This window comes from Danio rerio, chromosome 3 (genome assembly GCF_052040795.2).
Source record: "Danio rerio strain M-AB ecotype USA chromosome 3, GRCz13ab, whole genome shotgun sequence".
NCBI classification, from domain to species: Eukaryota; Metazoa; Chordata; class Actinopteri; order Cypriniformes; family Danionidae; genus Danio; species Danio rerio.
The window spans coordinates 55,077,405-55,094,598 of record NC_141023.1 but is presented as its reverse complement, the minus strand read 5'-3'; the positions used below and the strand labels follow the sequence as shown (position 1 = coordinate 55,094,598).

General features: G+C 34.4%; 1 protein-coding gene across 10 annotated transcripts in view; it reads right to left on the bottom strand.

The window, feature by feature from the left end:
• Nucleotides 1-17,194, bottom strand: part of baiap2a (BAR/IMD domain containing adaptor protein 2a) — a 220,519-nt gene that overhangs the window by 43,712 nt on the left and 159,613 nt on the right. For all 10 annotated transcript variants that reach the window (XR_015479995.1, XR_015479994.1, NM_001040245.3 and 7 more), the window contains exon 6: nucleotides 15,147-15,284. Coding sequence is in view for 8 of the 10 variants with exons in the window: in NM_001040245.3 (NP_001035335.3) it covers nucleotides 15,147-15,284 (138 nt within the window). In the remaining 2 variants the exon portion in view is untranslated. The remainder of the gene's footprint in view (nucleotides 1-15,146; nucleotides 15,285-17,194) is intronic.

Below are 17,194 nucleotides of genomic sequence, written 5' to 3'. Positions count from 1 at the left end.
AACAACAACAGTGTTGCACTCTGGAACACACAGAACTAGTCCGGTCTAACTTTTATTATGATACAAGACACGCTTCTAAGAACTGAAACTGAAGACACTTGCGCCGCAGGGAAATTCCAGACACAGGTATTGTTATGTTTATGTTAGTGTCAACACTTTCATGAATTCCTCTCCACAAAGCAAAGTCTCTTCCAGAGAACAGCTCGTCTGAAACCACCCTAAAACATACAGTGTAAATCATTCAGTGGTGTGATGTACATCAAAATACCTTGATTTAATGCTTTTGAAAGGCCATTTTTCTACAAAATGCCACAGACAAACAACAAACTTGGTATTTTCTCTCCAAGTTTGTGCAGTATTTAATTGAACAGGGAAAGACTGATTTTTGTTTGCCAAGATGAGATTTAAAAAAATAAAAAAACCTCTACAGCTTGCACAATATGGCGTTAAATATACAATATGTTTCTGCAAGTTTAGCTTTTTTATTCTTTTCTCTTTAGTTCTGCTGATTATAGTACACATCTGAAATGAGTCAGAATTGTATACTGTTAATATCACATTTCACATAAGAAACTTTATAAAAATTAATAATTATGCACAGTCAAGCAAGAAATAATTCATAACCTACGAAAATTCTGGCTAAAATTACTTTTATTTAACCAGCAAGTTTTTTTCCAGAAATTACAACAGCTTCTCCTAAAAGATAAAAGACGATGTACAAGAGGCATCATTGGGGAAGAAATTTATTTTTTATTTTTTCTCAGTGTTTAACCTTTGAACAAAAAGTGGTGTGTCCAACATTATTGACAAACTGTCACAGTCTATTAAAAAACATCCTAAGTTATAGTCCAAGCTGTTCTAAAGCATCCTAATTACCATGATTCATTGAGAACAGCTGTTTTAACCAACTCAACAGGTGAAAAACAGAAGCTCACTGCTGTTGGTTTGTGGAAAGTCATGGTTAAAAGGAGCTCAGTGAGGGCCTGTGGCTGCAAATTATGGCTGCTCACAAGTCAGGAAAAGGTTATATGAGCATATATAAATGTTTTAAAGTTCCAGTGGCTAAAGTGCAAAGTATTATAAAAAAAAAATAAAAATACAAGATGTTTTTCACTGTAAAAAATCTCAGAGGACATGGTTGGAAGCCAAAAGTGAATGATCAGGTGATTGGTGAGAGGTAAAAAAAAATAAAAAATTACAAGAATCACCATCAAGGTCATTTTGATGAATCTAGGCTCTGATAGGCAGACAGACCAACAGACACTGCACCACTGGGTTCCACAGTTCCACTTCTCCTGATAAGACACAAAAAAGCCTTCTTGGCCTTTGTAATTGCTAATCTAGACAAATAAGATTTCTGGTCTTCTGTTTTTTGGTCAGATTAAACAAAAAATTACATTGTTTGTCCACAATGATGTAGTGTTAATTTGCTGTAAAAAGGGAGAAGTCTTCAACCCTAACACCATCCTCACAGCCAAACATTGTGCTGGGAACCTAATGTTTTAGGAGAGTGTTTTCAGCCAGTGGGCACAGAAAACGGCACCATGAAAAAGGGGCAAAACTCTCAACAACAACAACATAAGGCAGTCTGCAAAGAAACTTAGCCTTGGGCACCAGTGGATTTTTTAACAACAATGACCTAAAACACACTGCAAAGGTGGTAAAAAAAAAAAAAAAAAAAGGTTAGCAAATAAAAACATTAACGTTTGCGGTGGCCCAGAGTTCTGACTTAAATCCAATTAAAAATCTGTGGAGGAAGCTAAAGATCAGACTGATGGCAGACCCTCCAACCTGAAAAGATTTTTTTATTACTATTTTTTCCCACAACGATGCCTCTTGTACATCATCTAATTATCCTTTGAAAAAAGACAAAAATTTCCGGTCTAAAATTTAAATAAATAAAATAAAAATAACTTGTTGGTTGATAAAATTAACTTTAAATCTGAATTTGCTAGGCATATATAGCATCTTTCATTAAGGCGTTTTGCTTTTAACCGTATAAAGCCTAAAGATCATATTTCCAAAGCTTTGTCCACACTATTATGTTTTTGTTTTGCCTTCAACACAGAGCCAGAGGTTTTGTTACAAAGCTCTTTGAAAATGCTCTCAAAAATGGAAAAATATGAAAATGCTCATTTCCCTTTATAATGTGGACTGTGAAAACAATACCACATGTCCCCCCTTCCTGTCATGCAGTCATATGATCCATTCAGCCTTAAGCAAGATAGGATGATGTTGTTCCACTGATATTTTGGCTGCTCTCTGGTTCGATAGCATTGTTAAAGATTAATGTCAGTAGATACTTCATACTGCATTTATTTAAAGGGATAGTTCAACCAAAAATGAAAGTTCTGTCATCATTACTCATACTTGATCCAAACTTTTAACAGTTTTATCCGTCTGTTAAACACAAAAGAAAATATTTTGAAAAAAGCTGAAAACCTGTAATCATTGACTTGCATAGCATTTGTTTTTCCTATTACCAAAAGGTTTTTAGCTTTCTTCATAGCATCCTCTTGTATTCTACATAAGAAAGAGAATTTAAAGGTTTTGAAGCACTTTATATGGAGTAAATTGTGACTATTCTTTTAATATGGACTGAGGTGTTTACTAGCTGTTGTTGTTTGGTAACAGAATGTGAGGACAGTTTTACTCATGCAGTTAAGTTTGAATGAAAAAAAGTATTTGTGAATGGAGTGATGTAGCCTAAGGCCTCTGATAGAACATCATAAAACATTGCTGAAAAACAACAACAACAACAAATAAAAAACATCATATGACCATTAGCTCACATGTTTTCAGCAAGTAAAATGCCTGCCATCTAGAACTAAAACTTGGATTTTGTACAGCGTTTAAGAAGATACTTTCAATATGGATACACTATATTTTATTAGCCAACAATGTTAACTATTGGACTCATTTAAAGTGTAATCATTACATTAGCAAGCATTATCCCCATGCTAACATGCATTGAACAATTTAGCATCTAGCCAGCCACAGCAAACATGAATCAGTATGTTGTTACCAAGAGGCAAGTATATATACATTTGTTTATATCATGTTTTAAAGATTTATAATAGTCTTGGCATGTTATAGCACTTAGCTAATCATTATTAGGATGTCACATTTACACTGCTAGAAAGTGTGACATGTTGGAAGTTCTATTAGTTAGCATAGATAAACTTCTTGTCTCTATGATGTTGTGAAGCATGTTTTTACAGTAGCTTATCTTTCAAAAAAAGTTGCTGGGGCATTCTGTTTTGTTTTCTGACGTGAGGCTTAGCAATTGTGACAGCTAATTATTGAATAGCAATGTTTACTGTTTACCACTGTAAAAAGCAATCTATACAGTATACTTTTCACATTTTAACATCTCCTATTTAACTTTGTCTTTGTGGTGCTCTACGGTTGTTGCTAGATTGTTGCTACAGGGTTATCTGTGATCTGTTTGAAAAATGATAGCGCAGATGGGTATAATATATAATTCATAATATATATACATTTCATATACCTTTTGATTGTATTAAGTTATTAAACTAAAAAAAGTGACTCTCAACCAGTCAAAATTACCAGACAATCCAACAATTTGATACTGCAAATTGATTATTTTGTTAATTGATTTTGAGTGAGGAGATTTTTATTGCTACCACTACTATGGTAAACTTCATAAAAGAAAATAAAACTGAATCAGAGAATAAAACAAACACGCACTAGAAACTCATAATATTAAATCCAAACGCACAAACTTCAGAGAGTAAGAGAGTAATAAAGCAGGTCTAAACAAATAGAATCAATCTTTAAACCAGCTGATCCAATATCTATTGGCAGGCCTTTCCAGAACCTGTTGTTTTTATCTAGATCTTGGAACAGTCAACGATTCATAAGAAGATGTGAGACATCTGACTGTTTCATAAGCTCTTCTGCTAAACTAAGCAACAAAAATGTTCTGTGTCAATAGGAAGTCAGTCATCAAATGAAGTGGCAAGCACTGTAAGGAGGCTAAAACTGGATTAAAACATCAATTTAGCAGTCAGGAAGCAAAACTTTATACTATACTTTAATTTTATACTTCATACTAAACGCATGAATAAGCTTCTCAACTTTTTAAAATATTAAAAGGTGATAATCTTTAATATTTTAGTATTTCAACTGACAAAAAACATGAATGAACATGTTGTTGTAATATATTTAAAGGCCTGGTGTCAAAATAAACACATTTTTTTTTTACATTCTGTGAATACGAGAATCCGCATAATTAGAGCTAAGTTCATTTGTCTTTTATTTAAACATATCAGAGTTTAACCATCCAGTTTTTATGTCTGCTAATCATGATTGAAGGACACTAACTAGGCACATCACAAATTAAGTTTATATGAACAGATCCAAGAGATAGAGTAACAAATAGCAAGTAACAAAGTAACAGCAGTGACAAAACTGGGAGGGAGCCATGCAGAACACCACAATGAACCATAAAAGGTAACATGTAACTAACGCAATAACATGTAATTTTTGAGATTCTAGTAGTTACAGTAATACACAGAACTGCAAGCTTCTTGCAGAAGAACATTTTCACCAGAGCTACATTCCTTTGTTCCTACTGGACTACTTCAGAGCAAGGGTCAACCTAACAGATCTAAAAATAGTCCCTGTATAAAAAATTACTACACACTTTTGTGTTTTATGAAAAACAAAAACACAGTTAGGAAGATGGAGTCATTCATGCATGTAATCAAACACATTTTATTATTTTTGAGCAAAAAATGCTAATGCTTCAAATCTTATGAAATTAGGTCTACGAAACCTATAAATTAAAAAGTAATTGGACCTAATAGCGAGCCCTGCAGAACAGCAAAATTAACTGCAGAAATGGAAGTAATTAGGAACATACATTACAAACATATATAATTAAATACTATAATATGTACAATTTGGAATTCTAGCAGATACAGTAATTATATAACTGCATGCTTGATGAACAATGTAGCATGTGTAACATCTCTCTGTTAATGAATTTCATGAGTCATGGGCTGCAAAGCAGCTGGGCCAGACATGACAGAGCTAAAACAGTCCATCTACTGTATAAACACTTATCACACTCATGATAAGACAAAAACACAGTTTGAGCGATGAAACAATGATGTAGCCAATCACTGTCTGTCTGTCCACCTGTTTATCCATCTACTCTATAGTTCCATCTATCCATCCATCCATCCATCCATCCATCCATCCATCCATCCATCCATCCATCCATCCATCCATCCATCCATCCATCCATCCATCCATCCATCCATCTATCTATCTATCTATCTATCTATCTATCTATCTATCTATCTATCTATCTATCTATCTATCTATCTATCTATCTATCTATCTATCTATCTATCTATCTATCTATCTATCATTTATTTGGTCTATCCATCCTTTCATCTATCCATAACAGTTTATCTAACCAACCTTCAAAACCCACTCTTTAAGATCTCAAAACTCAGGGTTTTTGGTAGTAACTAGAATAGCAAAGTCAAGTAAAGGAGGTCGAGCCTTCTCATTTATGGCTCCTAAACTCTGAAACAACCTTCCTGATAATGTCAGAGGCTCACACACACTCTCACAGTTCAAAACAAGATTAAAGATCTCAAAACAATAAAGAGGTCTTTTTAGCAAAGCATACACTCAATACATCACTTAGCAGTATGATACTGTACATGAATGTGCCCCATGCAGGTTTCTGCATCTCATTTATATACACTTTGAACAGCAGCTATACTAATTATTCTTTTCATGCTCTATTTTTCACTTTCCCCAATTGGTGACGTTTTTTCCTTGCCACTGTCGCCACTCGCTTGCATGGTTCTTTCTTTCTCTTTCTTTCTTTCTTTCTTTCTTTCTTTCTTTCTTTCTTTCTTTCTTTCTTTCTTTCTTTCTTTCTTTCTTTCTTTCTTTCTTTCTTTCTTTCTTTCTTTCTTTCTTTCTTTCATCTATCTATCTATCTATCTATCTATCTATCTATCTATCTATCTATCTATCTATCTATCTATCTATCTATCTATCTATCTATCTATCTATCTATCTATCTATCAGTCTATCCATTTATCCATCTATCCATTTGTTCATCCATCCATCTTTCTCTCCATCTGTCTATCTGTGTATCAATCCATCGTACATATCTTTCCATCTGTCTACCCATCTGTCTATCTATCGAATCTGTTCATCATATCTATTCATCCACCAATCTGTCCATCTTGTTTATCATATCTATCAATCCATCCGTCTGTCTATCCATCATATCCATCCATCATTTTAAACAAAACAATCGGATGTTTAAGCAAGGAATATTGAAATCGGTTTCAAACTCCTAACCACCTATCTATTTAATGTTGTTGAATTACATAACCAAGACTTATCATAATAAGATGCAAAACATCCTCCATGAAATCACCTATCCACCCCCACCCAAAAAAAAAAAAAAAAACATTCTCCTGCATAAATTATTTGTCACTATTAAAATGTCTTTACTACAGTATTCTCTAAAGCCATACCTATTTAAATCATTCTCAAATTATCTGGGACTCACAGCTTTCATTAACTGTTCTTTGGACCCTGGCTGTGCGCTGGAATCCCTCTAAGTCAAGCGACGCTCGCGTGCTGTAAAGTACAAAGCCCTCTCTAACTTAAACGCTTCCTGCTGCGACTCCCGCTGCGTCAGCCTGATATAGCCACAGCTCCACTCGTTCCTTTGACATCAGCAGTCCTTCATCCTGTGGCACACCAGCTTCCTGACCATAAAGCAGCAATCCCCGGCTCTCTCAGGATAAAGTGAGCCATGTGCACTAATAGTGCATGCAAGTGTTCTTCTGTAGATACTCTAATTGCTTTTCTCCTGAACTCACTGAGGAGTCCACACCATTCAGAAGCATGACATGTCTGTTAACGTGTGATTTCATAGCGCCGTAGACCTCCATCGAATCTCATATCCCTCCCGCTGCACCTCAGACCACTCTACTGAACTGAATAATTAGCTAATTAGCATCTTCAGAGGGACTTCAATGACTAATTATTTCAGCAGCAACAGGGAGAGTGGGGACAGAACCGAGGACAGAGGTACAACAGACGAGAGTGAGAAAAAAACTAAGCATATAAAAAGTCGTTCGAACACGCACAGACAGAGTAGTCAATTCATGTCTGTTCATGAAGCTTTTGCAATGAATCACAACCCATGAAGCGCCAAATCACCATCACTCATGGCGATAGTGCTGTGATTTACAGTAATACAGCTGAAGAAATGGTGTGTGTGCGTTTTCAGACTTTGCTTTATGCGCCCCTGGGGCTCTCGACTAAATCAGATGACTTTTCCTGCTCTCGCTCAAGGCCACATTTACATGAAAAAGAGAAAGCGAGAGGTGCGGGTATCGAGAATCAATCTTTTTGAAGCTAAAACATGATATAATCCATCAATGTTTATCATCTAAATGCCTAATTAAACAATATCTTATTGGATTTCTTAGATTATGTTTAAAGTAATTTGTAAAATGCACAAAGCAGTGACCAAACATTATATATTAATGAAGCAAGTGACTACGTTGCTTGGCAACTGACGGCCTGAAACAAACTCTAGTGGAATAACTAATGTTATGTGAGATTATTAATTGGACATCTGTGTCAGTTGTCATTCCATTAAAGCAAAAAGTGAGTGCTATGTTGATTTTTACCACAACTATAATAGTTCTTAAACATGACACTTATGTATTCCTTATAAAACAGGTCTTACTTGATGAAAATCTCTTAAATTCCTTTGACGTAAAGATGGATTGTCAATATTCATTACTCCAGTAATATGTGACATGTCTTTATACTCATCAATTTATTGCATCTTTGCTAAATATATATACATATATATATATATATATATATATATATATATATATATATATATATATATATATATATATATATATATATATATATATATATATATATATATATATATATATATATATATATACACACACACATATATATATACACTACCTGATAAAGGTCTTGTCCCTTTTTAAAGTTTTAACTTGGCTTCTAGTTGATCATTTGGTGTCAGAAGTGGTTAACATGACAGGGGAAGGCCTCTAGATTACGCGTAAAAAAGAAATTGAAGAACTTAAGATAGTAAAATATGATTGATTGTTAATTAGGTCTGACTTTGAGCCAGAATTTATGAAGATTCTTTGGATTCATCATCAATGCCTCCTCCATCTTACCACAGACATGCTCAGTAAAGTGCATTTCGGGGAACTGGGCTGACCAGTCCTGGAGCACCTTGACCTTCTTTGTTTTCAGGAACTTTAATGTGGAGGCTGAAGTATAAGGTTGAAGAATTTGTCCTCTTCTGTGGTTTGTAATTTAATGGGCAGCACAAATTTCTTGATACCTCAGGCTGCTGATCTTACCATCTACTCTGCAGATCTCTTGCACGCCCCTATACTGAATGTAACCCCAAACCATAATTTTTCCTGCACTAAACTTGACTGATTTCTGTGAGAATTTTGGGTCTATGCAGGTCCCAATAGGTCTTCTGCAGTATTTGTGTTGATTGGGATGCAGTTCAACTGCTGATTCATCAGAAAAATCTACCTTCTGCCACTTTTCCAAATTATCAACTAGAAGTCAAATTATTATTTGTTGCCTTTACAACTGGGATCAACGACGAGACTTTTTCACAGGCATACGCACATTTCATTATTATTATGTCGCAATTGGATATATATCCCTTTGCACATTTCAAATGAATGTATTGTAACCTCCTAAAACATTTTAGAATGCTAGTATATTCTATTGCGCAAGTTCTTAGCAAGCAAAACAATTGCTGCTTTCATTTTTAAACAACTCAACTGTCATAGCATGTCTTCAACGTCAGCCCTTGGTAAAAATCACTGCATGTAATTCATGGCCTCCTGTGACTTTAGTTGACAACATCAAACTGCAATGACAATCTCAGCTCACTATTTGCAGGGTATTTGGCATTTGACAGACTCATTTCAATTTGTTGTACTGTACATGCAGCTGAAAACACCCATTTAGCTGTGCATTTTTTTAATCTTTATTATATACTTTCAGTTGAATCTTGCTAAAAAGGTCAAGGTGCTCCAGGATTGGCCAGCCCAGTCACCAGAAATGATAATTAATGAGCATGTCTGGGGTAAGATGGAAGCATAATTTTTCCATTGCTCTATGACTATATTCTATGCTGTACATTATTTCTGTTAAGTGACAAGACTTTTGTCTTGGCAAAGTCAGACCTTACTGTCCTAATTAAATACTTAAAAATCAAAGCATGATCATAATTTATTTTGGTAAAATAAATGTAATCTAGAGACCTTTGCCTTTCATATAAGCCACTTTTGATACCAAAATAGAAGTCAAGTTATTATTTGTCATTCCTTGAACTTGGATAGGCGACAAACTTTTTGTCAGATATAGTGTAAATAAACAAAATATTGGAAAATAAAGTATTAATTATATTTGGATATAAATATATATTTGTATGCTGTACACACTGTGATCTGATATTATCAAAATTAATGTGTTCTGAGAGTTATTTTATAAAGAGTTTGTCACATGTATTAACTTTTTTTTATTATGGAATAGTCTTTGATAATATGAGAAACGTTGAAAATGTCTGAATAATTTTAGTTTTTTGTGTTTGTCACCATAATTATTCATTTGAATACATTATTTCATTCCAAATGGGTCTTTGACTGGGTTCTTTGTTAAAGCTGTTACATTTACAATATTATAATACAGTAATGTCTATCAGTTTTACCCTCTAAATTTATCAGTTAATTAACTATTCGTATATTTAGTTTAATTTGAGTGTTATTCATTTATTATCATTTGTTAATTGCATGGAGACCTTGATCTCCGCTTTGTCGACTTCTGATGTTGAAAATTCAACTCTATAGTTTAACAAAGTGACTTTGATTGACAGTTTAGTAGTTTGAAATAATATAATGTATAATACATAATATATAGAGAATGAATTCTGTAAATAACAAAAAATGTACTGGCAGTTTATTAAAGGTTTTTATAGCATAATGTATAACACCTGTATAACACCGACCCAAACAATATAGTATATATATATACATTATATACATATATATATATATATATACAAATATATACATATATTTATTTATTTATTTATATATTAATTAATTAATTCATATATATATATATATATATATATATATATATATATATATATATATATACATACATACACACATACATACATGTATAGTATTATTAAATAGTATTAGTAGTGCTGTCAAAATCAGTGCGTTAATGCATGCGATTAATTTAAAATATTTCACGCGTAAAAAAAAAAACACTTTTTTTTTTTACACTTCCTGTTGTGGTTGAAGTGTGTTTAACATGCAAAGAAATATGGATAAGACCAAGGAAGCACTTTTTGACGGCAAGTTTCAATATAAAATCACCAGGCTCTACAGAGTTTCATGCAGTTTCGGGTGATTCATTTGTAACTTTTGACTTTTTTTGACTGTTTTAATGGAATTTGATACCGCATGGCGAACGGAAAGAAAAACCTCCACATTTTGTGACTTGGTGGTCTTTTAAGATATTCAAAAACATGGTAGACTCTTAATAAGAGTATTATCTTAATCATATTAAAATCAAAGTATTGGTGTCCATGTAAGTGTAAGATGAAGTCGCGAACTGTCAGACAGCGCATTACTCTGCCTTTCAGCATTAGCCCTCAAATGTGTTCTTACTTTTGACGTGTTTCCTCCTTAACGCAACGAAAGCATATGCTTCGCGTTGTTGTGTCAGAATCCTTGTGAAATACAGCCATACTTTAGAACGCTTAGTTTAAGCAAATTTGATAAATGTGATCATGCATGTTGAATCTGAAGGGAGTCTCTCCCGCTGCCCTGTCCTGACCTTCGCGTGTTTTGTTTTGTTATATGTATAGGTCAGGTCAGTGTTTAAAATAATGAAATGTTATGTTTAAATAAAAAGAAACATTTTTATTGAGATGGATTGTTGGTGATTGTATGGGTGTTAATGGCCAGATTGGGTACCTATACATGAACAAATAAAAAGACAAAATAATAAGACCTGTTAATTAAAAAAGATTTAAGAGCTACAAGACAACATTTCAGTAGATGTAAGACTTTTTAAGGCCTAAAATTTAGCTTTTGAGATTTCAGAAATTAAGACTTAATTCAACTGTCAATTGTATGTGGTGGTTCGCATAGCGACTGTATTTGGTTTTGTGTAAGGTTTATTCATAACACTGTAACAAAGATTCAAGTAAAAAAAAAAAAAATGTGAGGGTATTAAAACACTATATATATAACAGATAAAGATAATACTCAACGTAAAATGCGTAACGAGAAACGTCAAATAAACGTAACCAAATTGAAAATAAATCCACCAAAGCAAAAAACGCACTTGGAGAGGTGCGTTTTGAGGAAGTGTGATCTGATCAGGCATATCAGTGCTCAGTAATGGGGTCATGAGGGCCTTTTTTCCTTCTTTCACACCCAGCAGAGCGTATAGGCTTCCAGAAAGCTCTGGGCAACACATGCACTTTGCTTAAAGATCTGCGCCAGGTCTCCTCAGCCCTGCTGCTGCAATGCAAGGCCTCATTTACACCTGGTATTAAGATGCATTTTCGTCAATCTGCTCACAGCAGGAGGACGCTAATAGAGGTCAGGGTCTAAAACATTTTGAGCTTGCCTGCTTTCGACCACTTTCAGAGGTAGTTGAAAACCTATTTGTTCAAATAGCTTTCACAGTAGACAAATCTGTGTTCAAATAGGCACAAATGATCAACTACTCTCCAGCTACTAACCAAATACTTGATTGAAGAAACTGGCCCAATAATGAATTCACTTACTTTAACTCAAAAGCTTCATTTACTTCATTTAAAGATTTATGACAACAATTGTGTTTTTTTTTTTTTAATACTTTTTAGGACTCTATACATTTCACATTTATAAATGTATAATTTCTTAAAATGGAAAACTGTTAAAATGGTTAAAATGGTATAATATGTAAACGTTTACAACAGTTCTATCTGGTTCTTGAATCTGATTGTCTTTTAGCCATGAGATAATAAAGTAATATATCAGCTCTCTGACAGCCTTTTCAGCCTTGTCTATTACTTTGCCCACACCCGGACACAAAGAAAGCTAAACATCTCTCAACACAGTTTGACAAGTATTGATAATGTAATTTTAAAGGTTTTTAAGTTGAAAATTTAGTTGTTTAGATTGCAACCAAGTAGTTTTTTGATGATGCCTAATTGGACATTTTTCTTTCAAAAAAGAAAATTTTGTAGTAATTTAGAGCGACTTGAGCAAAGATATTTACTTTACATTATCCCAGCACAAGATGACACCGGAGTGAAAATGCGGAGGATAAAAAATAATTTAAACTAAAAAGAAAGTTGAACAAATCATCATAGAACGGGTGAGTGACATGCTAAGTCAATCTATCTTTTTTATATGGTGTAGTGTTGTTTTATACCATAGCCTGCTTTGACTTTTTCGGGGTTAATTATTGTGATCTCTAGATTGCAACAGAGAAATATTGGGAAATATCTTTAGACTAATGGCATTTCATGCAGTTCAGCCTTATAATCTTAAAAATTGAGCAGAATCACCTGTTTTGTCAACACTTTAGATATTACGGTAGAGAATCATTCAAATTCTAGCTCTGAGGGTGTACTCAAACTATGCTTTAGGAACCATGCCCAAGCCCGTTTCCCAGATTGTTTGAGAAGAGTGAGTGCTCTAAATCGGGCTCAGGCACAGTTCACTTGGCCTGCCCTGCCCCAGTTGAAAGAGGTGTTCAGATCACGGTTTACTTGGGAAACTGAAGAAGAGATGTGACTTTTAAGGGACTGTTTCAAATGGATTTATTAATCATACTTACTGATCAATCAACTGTAGCAGATTATTAAAGACGCAAACCCTTTACTGCACGACAGCTGCACCTTTAGCAAACCTCCTAATTCCTGCAGCACAAGGACTTTAGGATTGTTTACGAGCATCAAAAGTGGCTTATCTGTTCGACATAATGTTTGACTGTAAGTCAATGCATCTCAAACGACTTAAAACGATATAAGGATGTAAAAGGAAATGTCCACTGTGCTGAGTGAGAGTGCTTTTGACCAGCGCATGATCAATGACGCAATACATGTGCTCGCCTCCCACCAGTGCCGATATACAGCCATAGCTCACTGCTTCTTTTACTGATATTGCTCATATATACCGTAAACTAATACAGATAAATCCTAGAAATACAATCAAATCAAAGATTAATGCAGTGAGCACATTGTAAAAAAGCTGGGTTATACACAATTAATTTGTGTTGGGACAACACATTTTTGTTTTTAAATTGGATTGAAACATTAAAAGAATTAAGATTTGTGTTGGTTCAGCTTATTTTAAACAAGTAATTTGACCAAACGTCAAACATAATTTTTTGAATGCATGCGCAAACATTTCTTCTGCACACCAAGTATGGACATAAACACAAGAAGATGATGGTGACAACAGGTTCATTTAAATGTACAGTATCTGACGTGTGTAACTGCGAATGTGTCTAGTTGATACATAATTAGTATGGTTTGTAGTAATTGTGCTTATAAATTTCACAGTTAAACTGCCATTGTTGCTGCCAGTTGTTATGTGCATGGCATGCTGCTACCTTCTTCTAGTCATGGTACGTTGACGCTGTTGTTTCCAAAAGGTAACAGTCTGGCTTTCCAAATGGCTGCATGGTAGGAAGCATTTTGGGATACTTTGTAACCCATTATTCCAAAATGCTCATTTCAGGGCACCTAAAATGCTGGTGATGTGGGGAATAAAGGCCGAAACGATATCACACTTTTGCAGATTGACTTAAATCCATTGCCATATGGATGGGATCTAATAGTACTTGAATGTCACACTGTTAGCACTTTAAGTACAGCATAACACAATAAGAAAGCTCTAAGTGAAATCAAAACACAAGAGACACATTTTGATGCGTTAGAAACCGGTGGAAATGATAATGCATCTTCCAGAATACTGGAAACTAGAGGTGTAACTGTAGACAGAATTCCGTTCTACTCTATTCAAGAAAAAAAATATATAAATTTCTATTTACATTTGTGGAGATCAACAATCAAAGTCTGTAGTAAGCATGCACCATAATCCTACACAGAAGAGTTTTGTGTTCTTGGAGCTTTGTATGATTTGAACACTAAAGTTGTAGGATTGCTTTTCTAGGCAAAATTAATACAACAGGGCCGTTTGACGCCCACCAATTTTAAGCCTTTAACCCTATTGATTAGGACATAGGAACATTAGGAATTTACAAGAACATATTAATGAATAGGTCTGATTTAAGTCAACGGATCAGTAGATCATCTACATGACAAGTTCCAGACGTGCACTAGTTTCATGTGTATTTACAATGTAAAACATTGCATACCCCAAGTGACATATTTCAGATTCACAAAAACGTAGACAGCGCCCTCTCTTGGATTTGTCATCTTAAATGTGCAATGAAACATACCCGGGACAACTTATTTTACATTTGCAAATGAATGTAGGCTGTTGAATAGTTTCCAACTAGCCTGGGATGAATGGTATGATATGAAAAAAGTACCCTACTGGATTAATCTTAATGCTAGTTAAAAGGGCCCAAGAATCCTCTCGAATGAATAATATTCAAACACCATGACTAACATGACAGGTTGGAGCTTGGTCCACTCACAAAAAATCTGTAAAGCAACAACCTTGATGCATGTGTGTGTGTGTGTGTGTGTGTGTGTGTGTGTGTGTGTGTGTGTGTGTGTGTGTGTGTGTGTTTAGCACAGCCTCATAGCTGATCTGCCACAGCGCTGTTTGTATACACACCTACGGCTTTCGCCCACCCATTGTGTTCTCACTGCCACAAGAGGCTCGCAGCACTTCTTACATTCAGACTCTGTTAAAATCATCTCAACATTAACATGACGTAGGTGGTCCTGCTGAAGCAAAACCCACGGTATCCATCCACCTCCGTTCCTTTCAAAGGCCTTCATGCTAGGCGACATGCTAACCGTGTCAGAGACCTGAATCGGTGTGGGGGCTCACCTGCAACTCCTTCTCGCCGTACTTGGAGGGATTTTTGCTGCCCTGGCTCTTCCTCCGCAGTTTCTTCAGCTCAGCCTGGCATTTCTCCAGACTCTCGCCTTTGCTTTTGTGCTCAATCTGGTACTTCTTAAGAGCCGCCTTCAGGAGAGGAAAAACACAAGAACATTGTTGTTAAGTGCAGAAATCAGACTGTTGCAATGGAGTTGAGGAAGACATGGGAGTCAAAACCCTTTCAAAATACTGGCTGTCTGCCACATCCTGATTTTACTGTTAGACACACGTGAAATACACTGTATTCTGTTGATCCTGAAACTTTATTCCTGTCTGAAAATGTAGTATAAACCTAATCCCTACTCCTAAACCTAACCCTAAGTGTTTTTCTACAATTAGAAAGAAAATCATAGGTGATTAGCATATACCTTACTCTGATTGTAAGCCATAAATTAACATTAACAGTGAACTTGTCCCTCAAATTTGATTGGTTGACTGCAATGCTGCTCCACGATTAAGAAAGATGTTGATCCAGGAATGTTGCATTTGGTAAAATTTGGTTTTATCTCATTTGGTTTTTAGCTCATCAGGCTTAAGCAATGCTTCTTCTAATGTGAAATATCACAATGCATAAATGTAATACTTCTACTACTAATTATAATAATAATAACATTAAAAATAATCCAGTTTATATGCTTAGGTGCTTGGTTATTGTTAAAACAGATTACCCATTTAAAACTCACACTAGGCACCATTAGTCACCATGAACTTAAAAGTCTGATGTCAAAGCATTACTTAGCGTTTATATATTCAGTTTCTTCTTTACAATATATTGGTATTGAGGTAGTCAAGTACCAACATCGTGCTGGAGACACAGAGATTACTTGAAATGTGAAGCTTTTAGGATTTTATTTTAGACACATAATCTCGGAGAAGTTTAAATGAAGAGTTTGATATTCGTCCATTTCTTTAATGTATGATTGGGTTTATTTATTTATTTAAATATATTTTTTTAAGTATTTTGTGATCTTTTTTGGAAGGTAATTTTGGTGTTTTTTAATGTGATCTGTTAAAAGTTATTCATTAATGTTATTATTGGTGGTTTGTACCATTTGATGTATTAAATGGGATCAAGAAATCTAGAAGAGTTTAATAATTGACATTGTGTCCCAGTTTGTCTGATGAAGAAGAGCCAGTGTGCTGGAAACATCACATGCTGTGAGCTTTTTTTTTTTAAAGTAAATTAATTTGATACTTTTAGAGCTTTAGGTGTTGCTGCATTTTCATATACAGATCAAGTCAAAACTATTAGCTCTCCTTTTGTTTCAAATATTTTCCAAATGATGTTTAACAGAGCAAGGAATTCTTCACAGTATTTCCTGTAATATGTTTTCATCTAAAGAAATATTTTTTCTTGATTTGTTTTATTTCAGCTAGAATAAAAGCATTTTATTTATTTTTATTTTTTATTTTTATGAAAATCAACTTTGGAAAGCTGTTTGGACAGAAATGTGTGTAGGTATAGTTTGTCCACCATCATATTGGAGTGATATAAACCAGGGCTGGACTGGGGCAAAAAAAATAATAAAATAAAAATCGGCCCTGGCATTTTGGGCCAGAGCGGCCCACTAAATTCAATCAAAATGCTATCTATCAATGCACGTCCAATCTTTTTATCAATTCATATTCTATAAAACACAAAAGCCATATATATAAAATAAATAAATAAATAAATAAATAAATTAATTAATTAATAAATACAAACTTTAATCTCAATTTAATTTATGTATACTGTCCATAAAGATATCTGTTGAGTTCTAAAAAAAAATACACTATTCGTTCATTTATTTTTCTTCGCATAAGTCCCTTATTTATCAGGGGTTGCCGCAGTGGAATGAACTGCCAACTATTCCAGCATGTTTTATGCAGCAAATGCCTTTCCAGCCACAACCCAATATTGGAAATCACCCATACACACTCATTCACACACACTTATACACTACAGCCAATTTAGCTTATTCAAAACACTATTCACTCAGCCTATATTCAATAATAAA